A 22,173-nucleotide genomic window follows, 5' to 3' on the forward strand; every position below is an offset into this window, starting at 1 on the left:
CTGAGGAAGCTTGGACCTTACTTCTAAGGAAGTGAATAAGTTTCTAGCCTCACTGCCTGTTTGCTCACAACTGACCTGGAATCAAGGTTAGGGTCCATACTATTTATTGTTTAGTAATTGATTTGTGAGAAGCACTGTGGGTTAGTGAAAGTGAAGCAACAGATTGCTGTTTCCCACTTCCCCTCGTTTTCATTTCCCTGTTCAGGTCTTTCTGTTGTTTTGAGCTTCATTCAACTGTGATTATAACATATTTTTGCCAATTGTGGTGCTAAATGCAGCCCATGGGTAAATTTAAGCATTTTTAAAAATATTGTGGGTAAGCAACTATGCTGTGTACCTGACAGGCCTGAGCAATGAATTGCCACATTACCAGTTCACAGAGAAACCCATTATTGTATTTAATCGCTGGCTGTAATATATATCATGTATTGTATCTATTTCTTTACCACATATATCTTTTATTTTTCTAGGAGTGTGAGATCATTGATACAGAGAATCAGGACCTCACTGACTTCACAAAATGTTTACAGATACTACTTAAGAAAATAAAGGAACAAGGATTTAAGGTAATTTCCAGATATTCAATCTTTAGAATTGCTTTAAAGCACTCTTGTCAAGCTTGCCTCAGAGAATTTTCAGATTTAACAACTTTGTTGTATAAAAAAAGTCATTCATCAAAAGAAAATAATTAAGTTTTGGACTTTGTCCAGAGTTCACTGCTCACAGCCTTTTGCCATGGATTTATCTGTTCTGGGTCATTGTCACTGATCCTGCAAATGTTTCTGTGGTTCGTAGAATCTAGACTATGTAACTGAGACATTTCAATGGGATAGAAATAGCCTCTTCCTTCAAACTCCTTCAGACACCTTTGAAATGTGCGAAACCATGCCCCAGTTTTGCTGAATGCCAAAGATTTCAAGTATTTCACTGAGTGTTTTTGACTTTGTGAAAAATATTAAACTGCTAAAAATGAAGTAAGTGAAAAATTAAGGATTACAAAAATATTGAAAATATGTAAGCAAAAACATTTAAATGTACTCCAATCACTTTTACATTACTAAATGCATTAAAGTTAATGCAAATAATTTGTAATTTAGTCACCCTTGTCCGTCGTACATGTTGGCATCAAGTTGCCATTCAACTGAATAGAATTGAAATGCAGGTTCTAACAATGTTCTGGGGCACAGTTGAACTTCATGTGGGGTTCAGCTCCAGAGCACATGTAGCAAATCACTAGAGGAACTCTGCTACAGAAAAAGGGCTTGACAGAATCCGTAATCTTCCAGGCAAACAAACATATTAAAATTCAAGATGCTAGTTTCGAGATTTCTTAATGTCATTCCCAGAACGCAAGTGTAAAGGAAAACAAATAATTGTTACTCAGGATCCGATGCAGCATAAAAAAAAACACAATGATGAAAAAAGCTACAGTATATAACTTGTATACATAAGTTGATTGTATGTTCATAAAGTGACACCAGGCACAATAGTGTCTGTACATTGAGTGGCTATCAGGGTTAATAGGTGGAGATGTTGATCAGTCTTACTGCTTGGGAAAAGTAACTGATTTTGAGTTTGGTAGTCCTAATGTGAATACTATGTAGCTCCTCCTTGATGGGAGTGGGACAAACAGTCCATGAGCATGGTAGGAGAAATCTGACCCTTTATCAGCACCTTTCTGTATATACTGTATTTCCTTGCTGGCAGGTGGGCTGATGTCAGTTTTACCTACCTGTTGTAGAGCCTTGCAGTCCACCACAGTGCAGTTTCTGTACCATGCAGTGATGCAGCATGTAAGGATGCTCTCTACGGTGCATCTCTAGAATGACCTGAGTATAGATGTACATAGTCTAGCTCCCTTCAGCCTCCTCAGGAAGTAGAGGCATGGGTGAGCTTTCAAGATTGTGTAGACTGTGTTCTGGGACCATGAGAGGCTGTGTGAGATGTGCACTTCCAGGAGTTTGAAACTGCTTGCAGATTCCACTGATGTAAATAAGGCTGTGAGTTCTTCTGAAGTCAATAACCATCTCCTTTATCTTGTTAACATTGAGGAAGCAGTTATTTGCCTGGCACCAGGCCTCAGGTTCTTCCACCTCTTCTCTATAGGCCATCTCATTATTGTTGGTAATGAGCCCCATCACTGATGTATCATGGGCGAACTTGACGATGTGAATAAACTTTTCTCGGGCTTCCCGATGGGTTCCAGCCTGTACCTAGCTGGAAGCCCGAGAAGAGTTTATTCACCATATACGGCTGGAAAGTACTAGATCCTTTTTGACAATGTGATTGCTCAGGTGTTTGTCCATGTAGTCATGTGTGAGCAGAGTGTACAGCAGTGGGCTCAGCGCACAGCCCTGGTGGCGGGGTGGGGGGGTGGGTTAACCCACATTGGGGATGATGGGGAGGAAGGAGTGGTATCCAACCATTCTGAGGGCAGCTCAGTGGTCCTGCTAGGAGCACTACTGCTTTGTAGCTTTAATGATCTGGACTCAATGCTAATTTCCGGTCCTGATTGTGTAAGGTTTGCGTATTCTCCCTCTGACTCTGGGGGGGGGGTTTCCTCCAAGCTCGAGTGGGTTGGTAGGTTAATTAATAACTCTAAATTGCCCTATTTGTACAAGCGAGAAGTAAAATTTGAAGGGAGCCGATGAGGAGCATTATTTGTCAGAAGGGAAGCTACAAGGAGTACAAATGTGAGGTACTCATTAAAAAAATATTTCTCACGGTCATTTATTGAAGAACAATTCATACATTCTCTGAGTCACTTGAAAAGTTATACGAAGTATTTTTCTCATTTCTCAGATTCTCTTACGATATGGAAATAAGCAACTGGGCTCATCAAGTTTATTCTGCTCTTAGAGTAATCCCATTCCCATGCTGGTTTTCTAATCTTTCCTCTCACCTGCTCATCAGCTTTCCTTGTTCTCCCCACCCCACCAACTCACCTGCTGCCCACGTACACTGACGGGGAGGGGAGTATCCAAGAGTCATGCTTTATTGTAGGAATGAGCGTTGTAAGGGAAAAAAAGAAATATTGATTTCTTTACCTTGTTTTTGAGAGTTAATATTAAAAAGGACCACATTAGAGACTTAATCATGGAGAAGATGATGCAGAAGGTGGGCTGAATTTTCAGAGGTTCTCGGTAATTCAACATGGATTTCATTTGTGCAGTAATCAGACAACTAGAATATAATACATATTTTTTCTCTTTCTTGTAGGTCTCTAGTTGCTGCTTTTGGTGTAGAGATCTTCATAGCATTGTTCTCATTTTCTCTCTTGTCCTCAGAAATTCTTATGGTGGTTACCACAGGGTGAATTGTAAATGATTCCTTTGCTCATGCTTTGGACTTCACTTGCTACGGGGGGATAATCTAAAGAGCACCAACTCAAATTCCAGCATTGCAGTTTCAGAGTGTAAAGCTAATGTGCATGACAACCATGTTAACTCAGTTGATTCATGGATATTTCTGCTGACCAACGTGTGACTGCACACTGCTCAATGCTGTCTGAATCTCTTAGTAGCCTAGTGAGCCACACTGATCTCAGTGCGGCAGCAGTTCAAGACGGCAGATGATGTGTTGGATGCAGAGGCTCATGGGATGGTAATGCAAGGGCAAGAGAAGGCGGTGGAAAGGTGGGATGAGTGCGAATGTTCGGGAAATTGAGGAGATGCGGGTGAGGGCAGCATCATTAGTGGAGGAAGAAGAATCCCATTGTTTGAAGAAAGAAGACCTCTCTGATGTCATGGAAAGGAAGGCTGCATGTGGGAACAGATACACGGAGGCGAAGGAACTGAGAAAAGAGAGTACCATTTTTACAGGACATAAGGTGGAAAGAGGTATTGTCAAGATAACCGTGGGAATCAGCAGGTTTATAAAAGATATCAGTTGACAGTTTGTCTTCAGAGATGGAGGCAGAAAGATCAAGAAAGGGGAGGAAGGGGTCAAAAGTCAACCAGGTGAACTTAAGGGCAGAGTAGAAGCTTGAGGCAAAGTTGATAAAATTAACGAGCTCAGCATGGGTGCATGAAGCAACACGAAAGCAGTTGACAAGGTAGTGGAGGAAGATTTGGGGAATATTACCAGGGAAGGCTTTGAACATGGACTATTCTATGTAGCTAACAAAGAGCTGGGCACAGTTGGGGTCAGGTGGGTGCCCGTGGCTGCCCCCCGAATCTGGAGAAAGTGGGAGGAGCCGTAGGAAAAATTGGTAAGTGTGAGGACTAGTTCTGCCAGATCGAGGAAGGTGGTGGTGGAGGGGAAATAGTTGGTTCTTTTGTCAAGATAGTAGCGGAGAGCTTTGAGGCCTCCTTGATGGGGGATACAGGTGTATAGAGGGTGAATATCCATAGTGAAAGTGAGGTGGTCAGGGCCAGGGAATTGAAAGTTACTGAAGTGATTGAAAGCATGATTGAAATTTACTGAGGAGATCAAGAGCATTTATTGAAACATACACTATTTTAAAGACCTATTATTAATTGTTATTCAATTAAATACCATGCTGTTTATTTTCCTGGTGACTGAACAATTCATTAAGCATTTTTCTTGTACTGTGGCAAAAACTTTCTGAAATTTACTGTATTAACTCCAAACTAAATTATGAACTTTTTGTCGGTGATAGTGATTGCTCCTGAGCAAAGCTTCAATACTGTAGACCACCTTTTAAAATCAGCAGGGTATTTTAAATGGATAATGAATTGTAATGCCCTGGTTAAGATTTCTAGTGCTATACTGTGAGGTATTTTTATTTTAGCAGTTTTTTTGCAAACGCAGTGTGTCTTGTTAGTAAGCTTCGTAGCCTAGTGTTTTGGCTTTAGCTAAAGACAAGGTGCCATTTTGTTCAACTTAGGAATGCTTGTCAGCCGATCGGGTTTGCCTTGGTAACGTATTGTAACATTTTGCCTAGTGAGATGCCGTGGAAGGGAGAGCTGGGCAGGATCAGATTTCTGAAGGATGGTGGTCTGGTTTGGGGTCTTTGGTGAGGAGGTGTGGAGAGAAGAGCACGAGGGAAGATGCTCAGAGGGTTGCGCCCAATGGGGAGACCCTATTGTAAGAAGTACTTTGTGCAGGCGGCTGGTTCAAAGGAGGAAGTGCCAATACTCCTGAGGTAGCCAGTTTATTTGAAATGGTCGTCAAAGGAAGTTCAAACTATGGCTGGTGTCCTTCACGCAGAACATGAGTTCAACTTGTATGTAATGAAAGCAAAGCATCCTGACTACTTCAGAAATGAGCTCCAACATTTATGTGCGCATTTGGACTAGTTTTACTGTAATAGGCCCTTTTATTTTTCTTTTCTTTTTTTCCTGTTAACTGTTGTTAAAATCGAAATTTTGGTAAATATATTTCCTTTGTAATTTTATGCTGGTGTACAATGTATTATTTCTCTGGCGAACGATAACATTGTGTGAGGCAGTATTTACACAGCATGACCTTCCAACTTTCCTGTTTGGTTGAACCTAAGTCATACCGACCCTAGATGTATGATGCTGATGGAAGGTGGCCTTCTCACCGCTGAGTCACGTGGCTGTTAGCAGAGTTAGCGAACGAGTCAAGTTTGTATACAAGCCCCAGCGAGAGGGTTACAGATATCAACAGAAATATTTAGTGAGTTTGAGTGTTAAGCTTTCACTCAGAAACAGTGTGTATACTGGGGTGGATTTTTAACCATCCACCCAGGTGTGAAAATTAAATTGCCTTTTAGTGAGAGTTATGAAAACTGCGTGTTTTTCACTTCCATTGAAACCTTATTAAAAGGCAACGAGGATAGAGTAGAATTTGGAATTTTACCAGAGGAAAATAAAAATGTTACATTAAAAAATGTCAGAGAGCTCTTTTATGTTATTTATTAAGATGGCATCTTGCTTGAAACTTGTCCGGGAAAGGACAAACCAATTATTGTCAGTACAGGTGAAAGTAGACAAGCAGGTGAAAATGTGATTTGGCAAAAAAAGAAACTGATTAATGTTGCATGAAGGGACAAAAACAGAAGCATATTTCCTTTTCACGTCAATTATAGGCATCAAAACTTTACACTGGTGTAGAAATGATACCAATATCAGAATGAGATAAGTTGTGGAGGAATGAAGAATCACTAATGAGGAAGAAGAACCATACTTCAGCTTTATAAAACATAGGCCATACTTGAGTACTGAATGCACTTCTGGTCACCACACTGTCAGAATTATGGCATGCGAGGGGTTGCTGATCGGGATGGAGAGTTTCGGTCTTAGGAGAGACTGGGAGACTAAGTCTGTTTTCTCTGGAGTGGAGGAGATTTAGAGGGCAGATTTTAAACTTCAAAGTTCAAAGTACATTTGTTCTCAAAGTATGTATTCTGTATACAACCTTGAGATTCATCTTTTTACAGGCAGCCACAATTCAAAGAAACCCAATAAAACCCATTAAAAATAAGACTGCCGAACACCCAATTGCATTGAAAAAAACATTGTGCAAACAATAAAAGTAAGCAAATAACTTTTAGACAACACAGAAGGGTCTGACGAAGGGTCTCGGCCCGAAAAGTTGACTGTACCTCTTCCTACAGATGCTGCCTGACCTGCTGCGTTCGCCAGCAACTTTTATTTTCTTGAAATTCCAGCATCTGCAGATTTCCTCGTGTTTGCATTTTAAAAATAACTTCCAGAACTGAAGTTCACGAAAGTGAGTCCACAGCCACAAAGCCAATTCAGTCTGTACACACCACGCCACAAATGTCCTGCACCTTCGAGATGTGGTTTATGAAAGTATCATGAGTATGGATAAGGTAGGATGCAGGAAACTTTTCCCCATTTCAGAAATCAACAAAACTAGAGGATATAGGCTCAGTGTCCAGAGACTTAGAGAGGATCTGAGGGGGTCCTTTTTCACCCATAGAATGGTGAGTACTTGAAATGCATTGCTTGGCTTAGTGGTGGATCCAAAGCAATTCAGAAGTATCGAAATGAACATGTGAATCCCCTAGGCACGGAAACTAAAAGTTAAGTGCTGGATTAATAAATATCGGTGCCCACCGATCAGCATGGATATTTTGGGCTGACTGGCTTGTGTCCATGCTGTATGACTAACTCAATGATACTCAGTGAAGCAACTGGCGTTTAAAAAAAAAGAAAATGAAATAGGGAATAACATGAAAGATCTTTTTCTGGTGAGCCATATGATTTTGTCATCCAGTATCCAGAACAGCCACTTTCAATGATCAGAATATCATCCTCGAACATACTAAGAAACTTTCAATGATATCCAACACAAACTCCACAACCACCTTTATTAAGCAAAGCTACCAAGTGCTTTTCTCTTCTTGGTACATGTGAGGAGTAGACAATCGCAAAAGGAGATAGAAAATAAATGTAGTAAGCATTGCCAGAAATTTGAGAATGTTGGAGAATGTCAGCACTCCAGTGTTCTGAAAGAGGCAGCCAAAGAGATTTAGAGGCATTATTAGTGTGATCTTTCAGAAATTACTAGATTCTGGATTGTACTGGAACATCGCAAATGTCACTCCACTTCTTAAGACCATAAGACATGGAAAGAAAGAAGAAAGGCAACAGGCAGTAAAGCCTGACTTCATTAGTCAGTAAGATATTAGAATCCACTACTAAGGATGAGGATTTGGGGTACAGGTGTCCCCTGCTTTTCGAACATTCGCTTTACGAAACCTCACTGTTACGAAAGACCTACATTAGTAATCTGTTTTCACTAACAGAAGGTTTTTTCACTGTTACGATAAAAGCAGCGCGCGAAAAATGGCGGCGTGCAGAAAAAAAAGCAGCGCATACCCCGAACAGCCAAGCTCCTCCCCCGGAACTGCATTCTAGCCACCATTGCTTAAACACGTGCTGTATCTCAATTTATTTTGTGCATCCGTTAGCAAGATGAGTTCTAAGGTATCAGAAAAGCCTAAAAGAGCTTGTAAGGGTTTTACACTTAGCGTAAAACTAGACATAATTAAGCATTTCAATCGTGGTGAATGAAGTAAGGACATTGTTGCCTGCATCCACCATTTGCACTATTTATACACAGAGAGAAAAAATCTTGAAAGCTGCCGACGTTACTGTTGGTTCTGCTCGTAGCAAAATGGTCTCTTTTAGTCGGCATCCAGTAATGGATAAAATGGAAAGTCTATTGCTTGAGTGGATTGATGGGTGTACAAAGCATGGTGTTCCGTTAAGTTTTCTTATACTTAAAGGAGAAATCAGTCAGTTTTTTTAATAAGCTGAAACAGAAAGCACTGGACGATGGTGATGAAAGTATTGCGAAAGTGGAATTTAAAGGTAGTCACGGGTGGTTTGATCGGTTTCTGAGGTGAGGGCAGCTTCATAGTTTAACATTTACCGGAGAGAGTGCTTCGGCTGATACTGAAGCTGCTGAAAGGTTCCCAGCAGAACTGAAGAAAATAATTACAGAAGGTGGTTATTCGTATAAGCAAGTGTTTAATGTGACGAAACTGCAATTATTGAAAAAAATTGCTGAGTAAGACATTTATTTCGAAAGAAGAAAGGCAGGCTAAGGGACACAAGGCATCGAAGGACAGGTTTACCCTAATGCCTACTATTAACGCCACTAAGCCTCTACTAGTGTACATTCAGAAAATCCGAGTGCACTTAAGGGCGTTGATAAGAAAACACTTCCCGTTGTGTTCCATTCACATCCAAGCAGTTGGAACACCCAAGTGCTTTTTTCTGAGTACATGAGCAAATACGTTAGTCCAAATACTGTAGAGAAAATAACCTCGATAATAGGTGTCTTGTGATTGTGGATAATTGTGCTGCTCATCCACCTGCCATTACTGAGTATGGTGGAAACATTCGTGTTGCGTTCTTACCACCGAATACGACATCGTTGCTACAGCCGTGTGACCAAGGCGTAATAGCCACAATTAAGGCTTACTATACGTAAAATGTGATGCGTTTTATTGTAAGTGCTATTGACAGAGAGGGCAACTCCGAAGCATCTTTGCGAGAGATCTGGAAAGACTACAATATAAAACTGGCAATCGCCAACATTGGAGATGCTCTCGATAGGCTAACAGTCTCGATGAGAAATGGCACTTGGAGGAAGCTATGTCCCGAAGCAGTGAACGATTTTAAAGGCTTCGAACCATCAACAATAAATATGACAATAGTGAGCTTGGCTAAGGAGGCTGGGTTTGTGGAAGTTGACAAAGTTGATGTTGAAGAGGTTTTGGCATCCCATGACCAAGAATTGACAGATGAAGAGCTGATGCAATTGCAAGAGGAAAGGATAACAATTGAAACCGAACGCAGTAGCGAAAATGAAGTCGTCCAGGGACTGAACGTGAAGCAGTTGCGTGAGATTTTCGCTGCGATTGACAGCGCTGCAATGATTGCCGAAAAGTATGACTTTAATTTTGAAAGGGCACATAGGTTTAGGGCAGGTTTGCAGGATGTTTTGAGTGCTTACAAAGAACTGTATGATCTAAAAATGCGCGAGGCTCAGCAGTCAAGTATACTGTCATTTTTCAAGCCTTGCACATCAGCCACAGCAGACGATGAACCTCGACCTTTGACATCGAGGCAGGCAGACATAGAAGAAGATGACCTGGCTGCCCTATTGGAAATAGACTATGATGAGATGACACCCCAGTCTCCTCTACCTCCTACCACCCCAATTTCCGACAACTCAGCCTAACACACCATCCCAATTTCCGTATGTGAAACTACACTGTACATACATTATTTCTACTTTATATGGGCTGTGTATTTTTGTGTTATTTAGTATGATTTGTTATTTGATATGATTTGGCGGCCTCATAGCTTAAAGGTTACTGGAGAGAGTGCTTCCTCCGACAGTGCCTGCGCCGACACTGCTTCACCGAGAGCACATGCATGAGATTTTCACTGCGCTAGACAGCACTTCAATGATTGCAAAAAGTATTTCTACTTTATATAGGCTGTGTATTTATCATATCATTCCTGCTTTTACTATATGTTACTGTTATTTTAGGTTTTATGTGTTATTTGGCATGATTTGGTAGGTTATTTTTTGGGTGGGTCTGGAAACGCTCAGAAATTTTTCCCATATTAATAAATGGTAATTGTTTCTTCACTTTACGACATTTCGGCTTACGAACCATTCATAGGAACACTCTACCTTCAGATGGCGAGGGAAACCTGTACATGGAGGGACACAATACAATAGGCCGAAGTCAGCATGATTTCCTTAAGAGGAGATCTTGCCGTACAACTCTGTTGGCATTTTTGTGAAAGTAACAAACACGATGGAAAAAATGTCAGTGGGTGTTGTTTGCTTGAATATTCAGGAGGCCTTTGACATGAGGCTGCTAAATAAAATAGGTGCCCATGGTACAGAAAAGATATAATCACGGATACAAGATCGGCTGACTTGCAAAAGGCAAAGAGTGGGAATAAAGGGGGCAGCCAGTGACTGGTAGTGTTCCGCAGGGATCAGTGTTCAGTCCATTACTTTTCAAATTATATATTACTGATCTAGGTGATGGAATTGATGGCTTTGTGCCAAGTTTGTAGACTATTCAAAGATAGATTGAGGGGCAGGCATTGGTGGGGAAACAGGGAGTCTGCAGAAAATCTTCAAAAGATTATGAGAGCAAAGAAGTGGCTGATGGAATACAGTGTAGGGAAGTGTATGCTCGTGCACTTTGGTAAAAGGAATAAAGGTATAGACTATTTTCTGAACAGGGAGAAAATTCAGAAAACTGAGATGTAAAAGGACTTGGGAGTCCTCATGCAGGATTCCCTAAAGGTTAACATGCAATTTAGTCAGTAGTAAGGAAGACAAATGCAATAGAACATAGAACATAGAAAACATACAGCACAATACAGGGCCTTCAGCCCACAAAGCTGTGCTGAACATGTCCTTACTGAGAAATTACCTAGGGTTACCCATAGCCCTCTATTTTTCTGAGCTCCATGTACCTGTCCAGAGTCTCTTAAAAGACCCTATCGTATCCACCTCCACCACTGTCACCAGCAGCCCATTCCATGCACTCACCACGCTCTGCATAAAAAACCTACCCTTGATATCTCCTCTGTACCTACTTCCAGGCACCTTAAAACTGTGCCCTATCATGCTAGCCATTTCAGTCCTGGGAAAAAGCCTCTGACTATCCACACGATCAAAGCCTCTCATCATCTTATACACCTCTATCAGGTCACCTCTCATCCTCCATTGCTCCAAGGAAAAAAGGCTGAGTTCACTCAACCTATTCTCACAAGACATGCTCCCATTCTCACAAGACATGCTCCCCAATCCAGGCAACATCCTTGTAAGTCTCCTCTGCACCCTTTCTACGGTTTCCACATCCTTCCTGTAGTGAAACGACCGGAACTGAGCACGGTACTCCAAGCAGGGTCTTACCAGGGTCCTATGTAGCTGAAAATTACCTCTCAGCCCCTAAACTCGAACCTACAATTGATCAAGGCCAATGTATGGTATGGTTTCTTAACCACAGAGTCAATCTGCACAGCAGCTTTCAGTGTCGTATGGACTCGGAACCCAAGATCACTCTGATCCTCCACATTGCCAAGAGTCTTACCATTAATACTATATTCTGTCATCATATTTGACCTACCAAAATGAACCACTTCACACTTATCTAGGTTGACCTCCATCTGCCACTTCTCAGCGCAGTTTTGCATCCTATCAGTGTCCCACTTTAACTTCTAACAGCCCTCTACACTATCCACAACACTTCCAACCTTTGTGTCATCAGCAAATTTACTAACCCATCCCTCCACTTCTTCATCCAGGTCATTTATAAAAATCATGAAGAGTAAGGGTCTCAGAACAGATCCCTGAGGCACACCACTGGTGACCAAGCTCCATGCAGAATATGACCCATCCAGATGTGGGCAAGCAAGTTCTGGATCCACAAAGCAATTTCCCCTTGAATTCCATTCCTCCTTACTTTCTCAATAAGCCTTGCATCGGGTAACTTGTCAAATGCCTTGCTGAAATCCATATACACTACATCGACTGCTCTACCATCATTAATGTGTTTAGTCACATCTCAGAAAATTCAATCATGCTTGTAAGGCATGACCTGCCTTTCACAAAGCCATGCTGACTATTCCTAATCATTTTATGCCTCTCCAAATCTGCATAAATCCTGCCTCTCAGGATCTTCTCCATCAACTTACCAACCACTGAAGTAAGACTTACTGATCTCTAATTTCCTATAATGTTAGCACTCTTTTCAAGAGGAGGAGAATATAGAAGCAAGGTTATACAGCTGAGGTATTATAAGGCATTTTGTCAGAACACATTTGGAATATTGTGAGCAGATTTGAGCCACCTATGTCAGGAAGGATGTGCTGGCTTTGGAGATTGTCTAAAGGAGGCATACAAAAATAATCCTGAGAATGAAAGTTTCAGGTTTCTGGATCATTGTGATCTCTTTCGGGGAAGCTACGACCTGTACAGACTACACCTGAACCCGAGCGGGACCAATATCATTGTGGCCAAGTTTGCTAGAGTTGTTAGGGAAGGTTTAAACTAATTTGGCAGGGGGGTGGGCAAGGGACTGATAGGGTTGAGGATAGGGATATTGGTTTACAAGCTGAGGTACTGTGGAGTGAGACTTTCAGAAAGGTCAGGCAGATTATAGGGCAAAATTGCAGTCAGTGGGATGAGTTGCAGTGTAAATGGGGAGAAAATGGAAAAGGGTGATCAATGCAGGACTGAAGGTCTTTATATTTGAGAAACTGCAAAGGTAAGAAGACCCGGATGGGAGTTATTTACAGGCCTCTGAACAGTAGTCAGGATGTAGTCTATAGATTACTGTGGGAGATAGAAAAAGCATGTCAGAAAGGCAATGTTACCTTTGTCATGGTGGATTTCAATATTTCAAATTCAATATTTCAATATGGGAAAATCAAGTTGATGCTGGATTGCAAGAGAGAAATTGTGGAATGCTTCAAATTGGAACAGCTAGTGGTTGAGTCCACTAGGGAATCAGCAATTCTGGATTCTGACTACTGTTTGGAGGCCTGTAAGTAACTCCCATCAGGGTCTTCTTACCCTTTCAGTTCCTTAACTCCACCCACAAGAATTCTACATGATTGATCCTATGTCACCTCTTTCTAAAGATTTGATTTCATTTTTTACTTGTAGAGCCCGTCCTCCTCCTCTGCCAACCTGTATGTCCTTTTGATAGATTGGGTATCCTCAGATAATAAGCTCCCAACTACAATTGTTTTTCAGTCATGACTCCCACCTGCAAATTTCTAACTGTGCTACAAGATCATCTACCTTATTTTGTATACTGCCTGCAATCAAATATAAACACCTTCAGTCTTGTATTGGTCACCCTTCTTAGATGTGAATATTTGAAGTGTTTATGAATACAAGGAAAGTTTTACCAGTTTCACACACAAAATGGAGAAACTCAGCAAGTCAGGCAGCTTCTATGGAGAGGAGTAAACAGAATTTCTTTCAGGATGAGATCCTTTCTGAGTTCCTCCAGCATTTTGTGTGTGTTTCTCTGCAGAATCTGCAGTATATCCTGTGTTTCAGACTAATCAGTTTGTTGGAAATGATTTTGTTCAATTCATTGCAATGTTGGGTTCAAGTTCAACAACTGAATCTTTAAGGACACACGGATCGGAATAGTGAATGCTGCTTTTATTGAAGTATCCCAAAGCATGTATTTAAAAAAAAATTACTTAGGAGCTTTCACACATCAAAGTTGCTGGTGAATGCAGCAGGCCAGGCAGCATCTCTAGGCCTTAGGAGCTTTGTTTCTTTCAACTATTGATGTGACACATTAATATTCACAGAAAAATAGGTAGATAATGTCCAAACATAAATTTCCCTTGTGATTAAAACTGACCTCACTGTGTACCTAGTCATGATGGTTATCTCCATTAGAATCTGTAAGTGCATTCCTTGGATGTAGAAGGATTAGTGATTGCGGAAATGCATGTACAAATCATTATAGCTGTTCCTGTGAAATTTTGTAACTAAATATCCCTTAGTGACTATGCCTGTTTACAGAATATAGGTCCATCTCAAAGCACCAATTTTTTCAAATATATTCAGTCCAACTGCATAGCTAAGTAATTAATTCCAATACGATATGTTATGTAAATTCTTTATTCACCGATAGAAATGTAATAGTACCGCCATGTTTTTAAAAAATCTGATAAAATCCGCAGAGGAGATTTACAAGGATGTTGCCTGGATTGGGGAGCATTCTTTATGAGAATAGGTTGAGTGAAATCAGTCTTTTCTTCTTGGAACGACAGAGGATGAGAGGTGACCTGATGGAGGTGTACAAGATAATGAGAGGATTTGATCAAGTGGATAGTCAGAGGCTTTTTCCCAGGGCTGAAATGGCTAGCACAAGAGGGCATAGTTTTAAGGTGCTTGGAAGTAGTTACAGAGGAGATGTCAGGGGTAACTTTTTTATGCAGAGAGTGGCGAGTGCGTGGAATGGGCTGCCGGCGGCAGTGGTGGAGGCGAAAATGATAGGGTCTTTTAAGAGACTCCTGGACGGATACATGAGCTCAGAAAAATACAGGGCTATGGGTAAGCCTAGGTAGTTCTAAGGTAAGGACATGTTCGGCACAGCTTTGTGGGCCAAAGGGCCTGTATTGTGCTGTAGGTTTTCTATGTTTCTATGTTTCTAAAGTTAGGTACTTTTACAGGAATCGAAATGGAAAATAGAATCAATGCAGTATCTTTTATTCTGTAATGGATTGTATAGTTCTGTTGAGTGGTCGAGTAAAGCTAATCAGTAGTCTATGGGGAGAGAAAAGGCAATTGTATTTTACTTCTGGTTTTGTGAGATGTTTGTGGAGTGAGAATTAAAAGCTTTACTCCATGGGGTAGGGGAACTGGACCCAGTACATGAACTGTCCCTCAATCTAATCAGTAAGAATTCTAAGCAACATATACAAAATGCTGGAGGAACTCAGCAGTCCAGGCAGCATCTATGGAAGAGAGTAAACAGTCAACATTTTAGGCTGAGATCCTTCACCAGGTCCTGATTTTCCCTTGTCAGTATCAATTCTACGCTTTTTACAAGATTTCACAAATTAAAAGTGCTTATAATTTTTTTATATACTTCATAAAAGCATTTATTTTAAAACTAGTGCAAAACTAGTTGAAGCTAATTTACTTCATTTTTCTTAGGCAGATTTTGTTTTATGCTGAGTTTATTTGTTGATAATATTCTGTATTTATATCAATCAATATTTTTTTCCATTTTAAGCTTGTTCCCTATCACTGTTAGCTAAGTGCTGGGAAAATGACTTAAATCCAACCATTATGGGAAACTCACCATTGTATCAGTAACTTTTGGCATTGCCTGTACTGTGTTCACTGTTTGTATGCAGTTTCCACTATTTTCTCAGGGCTAGGGTTAATATATAAAGCATGGGTACTTGTAGGCTATCCAGAGGTTCTGCCCACTGTGTTGCTTTAATTATCTGTCACACAACCTGCTGAACACTTTATACCCAGCTTTCATCACTGTTCCATAGAAGCTCAATGAAATTAATGAAAAGGATCTCAACTTTCAATCAGCACATTACAGCCATCTTAATTTAGCAGTGACTGCAATAATTCCAGATCGTAGTTCACGTATGCCGATGGTGACTTGTTTGACACCTTTATTGATTAGTATGGTCCTTTTACCATCCCCTTTTCCTTGAGCACTGTCATTCTTTTAATTATTTCTCCACCCTCCCCTCTGTCATAGACCTTCCTTTTACTGTTTCCTTCCCTCCTCAATATTTTGCATCTTCAAACTTGGAAATGTTTGAACCTTTTGCACCTGAAACAGGAGCAGCTTCTCTACCTGCTGATACTATCTGCCCAACTGAACATTTCCAGCATTTCTGTTTTAAATGCAGTCTGCAGCATCTGCAATATTTGGCCTAAAACAAAATCTGAACAATAACCATTAGAAAGATTAATTTGATTCCGGAATTGAAAGGCTTGTCGTATGAAGAGCGTTTGATGGCTCTGGGTCGGTACTCCCTGGAATTCAGAAGAATGAGGGATGATCATATTGAAACATATCAAATGTTGAAAGACCTCGATAGAGTGGATGCAGAGAGAATGTTTCCGATGGTGGAGGAGTCTGAGACAAGAGGACACAGCCTCAGAATAGAGGGATGTCCTTTTAGAATGGAGATGAGGAGGAATTTCTTTAGCTAGAAGGTGGCGAATCTGTGGAATTTGTTGTTACAGGCAGCTGTGGAGACCAGGTTCTTTGGTATACTTAAGGTACAGGTTGATAGATTCTTGCTTAGTCAGGCCATAAAGGAATTCAGGGAGAAGGCAGGAGACTGGGGCTGAGAGGAAAGGTGAATCAGCCATGGTGAAATGGATCATAGAACATAGAACATAGAATAGTACAACACAGTACAGGCCCTTCGGCCCACAATGTTGTGCCGACCCTCAAACCCTGCCTCCCATATAAGCCCCCACCTTAGATTCCTCCATATACCTGTCCAGTAGTCTCTTAAACTTCACTAGTGTATCTGCCTCCACCACTGACTCAGGCAGTGCATTCCATGCACCAACCACTCTCTGAGTAAAAAAACCTTCCTCTAATATCCCCCTTGAACTTCCCACCCCTTACCTTAAAGCCATGTCCTCTTGTATTGAGCAGTGGTGCCCTGGGGAAGAGGCGCTGGCTATCCACTCTATCTATTCCTCTTATTATCTTGTACACCTCTATCATGTCTCCTCTCATCCTCCTTCTCTGCAAAGAGTAAAGCCCTAGCTCCCTTAATCTCTGATCATAATGCATACTTTCTAAACCAGGCAGCATCCTGGTAAATCTCCTCTGTACCCTTTCCAGTGATTCCACATCCTTCCTATAGTGAGGTGACCAGAACTGGACACAGTACTCCAAGTGTGGCCTAATCAGAGTTTTATAGAGCTGCATCATTACATCGCGACTCTTAAACTCTATCCCTTGACTTATGAAAGCTAACACCCCAAAAGCTTTCTTAACTACCCTATCCACCTGTGAGACAACTTTCAGGGAACTGTGGCCTTTCCCCCCAAGATCCCTCTGCTCCTCCACACTACCAAGTATCCTGCCATTTATTTTGTACTCTGCCTTGAAGTTTGTCCTTCCAAAGTGTACCACCTCACGCTTCTCCGGGTTGAACTCCATCTGCCACTTCTCAGCCCACTTCTGCATCCTATCAATGTCTCTCTGCAATCTTTGACAATCCTCTACACTATCTACAATACCACCAACCTTTGTGTTGTCTGCAAACTTGCCAACCCACCCTTCTACCCCACATCCAGGTCGTTAATAAAAATCACGAAAAATAGAGGTCCCAGAACAGATCCTTGTGGGACACCACTAGTCACAATCCCCCAATCTGAATGTACTCCCTCCACCACCACCCTCTGCCTTCTGCAGGCAAGCCAATTCTGAATCCACCTGGCCAAACTTCCCTGGATCCCATGCCTTCTAACTTTCTGAATAAGCCTACTGTGTGGAACCTTGTCAAATACCTTACTAAAATCCATATAGATTACATCCACTGCACTACCCTCATCTATATGCCTGGTCAGCTCCTCAAAGAACTCTATCAGGCTTGTTAGACACAATCTGCCCTTAATCAGACTCGATGGGCCAAATGGCCTAATTCTGCTCACATACCTATGGTCTTTTAGGCCAGATGCAAGTTAGGGATTATTCAATTTTCTGTTTGGTTGTGTACTAACAAGCAAACTTAGAACAATTTAGTAAACTTGTTTAAGTTTGAGCTCAAACATTCAATGTTATATCCCAGAGGCCATGATGATACTGGATAAATAAAGTAAAATTGGGATAAATGAATTATGAAGTGATGTTTATCCTGTACATAACAGGTAAGCTAGAGCACGATCCCATAAACCTATCCTGTCATTTACTGGGAGCACATTTTATATTTTGCCTCAAGATCACTTTCCTGCCCAATCGCCATGTTATTCCCAGTCTCAGTTTGAATATAATGACTGGAGAGCCATAGCTCCCCGCGTAAAAGGTCAACAATGGCTATCCCAGTTATTCACAATCTATCTCAATAACCTGGTCAATTTGTTTTTTCAAGTTTACTAATGATACCAAACCAGATGGCATTGTGGACTGTGAGAAGAATGCAGTGTAGTTTTAGGGGGATAGCGAAAGGTTAGTGATTAAGACAACAAAGAAATAATTGTGGGATGCAGAGGGAGGCAATGGGATTGCTTCGAGTCAGTGGACTGGGTTGTGCTCAAGGACTCGTCTGTCGATCTGAATGAATACCCCATGGTTGTCACAGACTTTATAAAAGCAGTTGTAGACAAGTGTGTCTCCACAAAATCACTAAGAATTTTCTCCAACCTGAAACCTTGGATGAGAGCCAGATCAGAGGCACTCAAATCTGGCACCCAAGAAAGTATGATTTCCAGAAAGCCATCTCATGGGTGAAATGGCAATTCCCGTCAAAACTTGAATCAACAAATATACTTGACAGTTGGGCCAGGTTTCAGTACTATCATGTCTTATAAAGTAAAACTAAAGAACATTAGCAACATCAGGGTTTTGCTTCCAGATGAGCTCCATGCCTTCTATGCTTGCTTTGACCATCAAAACATGGAGGAACCATCACAAACTCCCACGGTCCCCAGTGATCCTGTGATTTCAGTCTCTGAGGCCAATGGGCGAGCAGCCTTCTGGAGGGTGAACCCATAAAAAACATTCTGCCCTGGCGGGGTACCTGGCCAAGTACTAAAGACCTGTGCTGATCTACTGGCTGGAGTGTTCACTGAGCTCTTTACCCTCTCACTTTGGCAGTCTGAGGTACCACCTGCTTCAAGCAGGCTTCAGTGATACCGGTGCCTTAGGAGAATGTGGTAACCTGCTCAAAGACTGTTGTTCAGTAGCACTTTCATCCACAGGGATGAAGTGTTTTGAGAGGTTGGTGATGAAATGTATCAACTCCTGCCTGAGAAACAACGTTGATCCACCCCAATTTGCCTTCTGGCATAACAGGTCCATAGCAGATGCCATCACATTGGCTCTTCACTCAACCCTGGAACATCTGGACAACAAAGTCTGTTCTTTATTGACTACCGCTCGGCATTCAATACTGTAATCCCCTCAAAACTATCCAATAAGCTTCAAGACCTTGCCCTCAATACCTCCTTGTGCAACTGGATCCTCGATTTCCTCACTTGCAGACACCAGTCAGTTCGGATTGGCAGCAATATCCCCTCATCAACACAGGTGCACCACAGGGCAGCGTGCTTAGCCCCCTGCTCTATTCGCTTTACACTAATGACTGTGTGGCTAAGCACGGCTCCAGTGCTATATTCAAGTTTGCTGATGACACCACTGCTGCAGTAAAATCAAAGATGGTGACTAATCAATGGATTGGAGGGAAATTGAAAATCTGGATGAATGGTGCCACAACGCCAGCCAGTAACTCAGTGTCAACAAGAGCAAGCAGCTGATTAATGACTTCAGGAGGCGAAAACTAGAGTTCCGTGAGCCATTCCTCATAGGAGGATCAGGGGTCGAGAGAGTCAGCAACATTAAATCTCTCAGTGTTATCATTCCTTCCTTAGGAGTCTGTGAACATTTGGCATGATATCTAAAACTTTGACAAACTTCTATTGGTGTGTAGTAGAGAGTGTGCTGACTGGTCGCATTGTGGCCTGATATGGAAACGCCAATGCTCTTGAATGGAAAATCCTATAAAAGGTAGTGGATATGGCCCAGTTCATCACAGGTAAGGCCCTCTCCACTATTGAGCACATCTACATGGAACATTGGCACAGGGACGCAGCATCGGTTATCAGGAACCCCTGCACCCAGATCATGCTCTCTTCTCGCTGCTGCCATCAAGAAGGTGATACAGGAGCCTCAAGACCCACGCCACCAGGTTTAGAAACAGTTCTTACCCCTCAACCATCAAGCACTTGAACTAAATGGGATAACTACACTCAACATCACTTGAATGTTCCCACGACTTATGGACTCACTTTGAAGAACTCTTCATCTGACATTCTTGATATTTATTGCTTATTTTTAATCATTTTTTAATTCTTTCTTTTTTTGTATGTGCGCAGTTTATTGTCTTTTGCACACCGATTGAACACCCAGTTGTTGCGGTCTTTCATTGATTCTATTATGGTTATTATTTTATTCTGGATTTATAAAGTATGCCCACTAGAAAATAAATCTCAGGGTTGTTTGTAGTGACATATATGTACTTTGATAATAAACTTACTTTGAACTTTGGTCATAGATGTGGAAGAACCACTCTGGTTAAAAAATATGCAAGTTGATATTTTTAATGCTGAGAGATTGAAAGCTGTTGGTGTTCAGAGAGATTAGGGTGCTGTTGCATAAAGTTTACTGAATGTTAATGTACAGCAACAATAACAAAGATGAATGGTGCATTTGCCTTTGTTGGGAGAAGATTTGAATACAAAAGTAGTGACGCACTGCTCCAATTAGATAGAACCCTGGAGAGATCACATCTGGAGTATTGTGTGCAGAAATGGTCTCCCTAACCTAAGAAGGCTATATTTGCAATAGAGCAAATGCAGTGAAGGTTCACAAGATTTATTCCAGAGATAGCAGGTTTGTTGCACGAGGCTAGATTCAGTCGTCTGGTCCTGTATTCTCTTGAGTTTTAAAACAAGAGAAATTATCTCATTGAAATGTACAACATTATTGTGGGCCCTGACAGAGAGGATGCAGTTGGGATATTTACAATCAGCAGTCACAGTCTCAAAATTAAAAAAAAACAGCTATTCAAGAGAAAGGTGAAATGAGATTTCTTCATTCAGTAGGTAGCAAATCTTTAGAACTTCATACCTAAGCTCAAGAGAAAAATCATTTAGTTTATTAAATTTTACTGCAGTTGTTGAATAACTGACAAGTGGTGACATCATATCACCACCCTATAAAGATAGGATGTATTAACATTATTTGCTTTATGTAAATGGTTGACAACAAAACTAAAAAGTGGAGAGTAGGAACATTCTCATGAGCACTTCAGTGCCTCAGCTAAAACTGCAGCAGAGCTCAATTTTCAAGCTTTTAATTTACTAATGTGGGAGTCATCAGTATTCGTGTGTGATGAGATAGGACAACAGAAATTGAACCCTTATACCCTGTAAATGCATGCATTCATGTTAGTCACTCCTACACTATCCTGAAACAATCAGTGCTGTCTGGCTACACTACAATGCAGAGTCACTGCTCTAATACACTAGATAGCCAGTTAGCAGCACAGCTGAAATACATTTATTAAATACTTCAATTTGACTGAAATCAGTGGAGCTTTTAATACATTAGCTGGAGAAGATTACATAATTAAGATAATCACACTTTAAGGTGCAAAAAGCTTATTGAATTGCCCAAAATAGTCAAAGTGCTTAATATGTATAAGTGGTGCCTTTATAATTGATGTCTAGGGTAATGGAAGGAGGATATGGAAAATTGCTTAGTATTGGTGGCTGCATACCATAAACGTGGGTGATATAATTGCTGGGGACTACATTAAAAAAGGTTCAGAGAGCCAAAGGGCTTTGGGGAGGAAGTTATGAAGATATGTTCACAGAATTAAATCTATTTTCACTGGTTGACAGAAGATTGAGGGAAACATTAAATTCAGTTGTTAAAATAACCGGAATAACTAGATAAAAATTGCAGCAGTATTTATTTAATTCAGACTATAAATACAACATATGGAACACATGCAACATGAACAAAGGGCTTGTAAAGTTTGAAGGAATTTCCCACAGGCTAGTATTTTAATTCAGAGTAAGAGTTCATTCAATGCCAATTACACAGATCCAGGTATTGTTGGTAAACATCACCGAGACTGAGATTTTCAAGCCAGTAACCAAATAGGAGCCCCAGATATACTCAACAATGGTACTACATTATCTTTCTAAATCTTTCTGGTGCTGGATGCAAGAGCTCATTTAGGCTCCTGAGAATAAAGGTAAGTTCCTTATTTTTAATGAAATGTTTAGAATTTGTTTTATGTTATTAAGTTAATGGTTTTAAGTACTTTGGTTGATCATATTGTATGTATTTAAACAATTCTTTTAATAGTTTACATTTGATTCTTCATGTCAGAGTCACTCAACAACATTTAAAGAAACTATCCTCTTTAACAGTGGTAAAACTTAGAAGAGTGTTCTATTTGCTGTCAAAGCTGA

The 22,173-nt window shown here is 40.9% G+C and overlaps 1 protein-coding gene across 11 annotated transcripts in view; it reads left to right on the forward strand.

Moving 5' to 3' along the window:
* Positions 1-22,173, forward strand: part of tpk1 (thiamin pyrophosphokinase 1) — a 399,771-nt gene that overhangs the window by 197,907 nt on the left and 179,691 nt on the right. For all 11 annotated transcript variants that reach the window (XM_063044013.1, XM_063044014.1, XM_063044017.1 and 8 more), the window contains one exon: positions 471-566. In XM_063044013.1, the coding sequence (XP_062900083.1) occupies positions 471-566 (96 nt within the window). The remainder of the gene's footprint in view (positions 1-470; positions 567-22,173) is intronic.

The sequence above is a fragment of the Mobula hypostoma genome, chromosome 3, assembly GCF_963921235.1.
Source record: "Mobula hypostoma chromosome 3, sMobHyp1.1, whole genome shotgun sequence".
In the NCBI taxonomy this organism is placed as follows: domain Eukaryota; kingdom Metazoa; phylum Chordata; class Chondrichthyes; order Myliobatiformes; family Myliobatidae; genus Mobula; species Mobula hypostoma.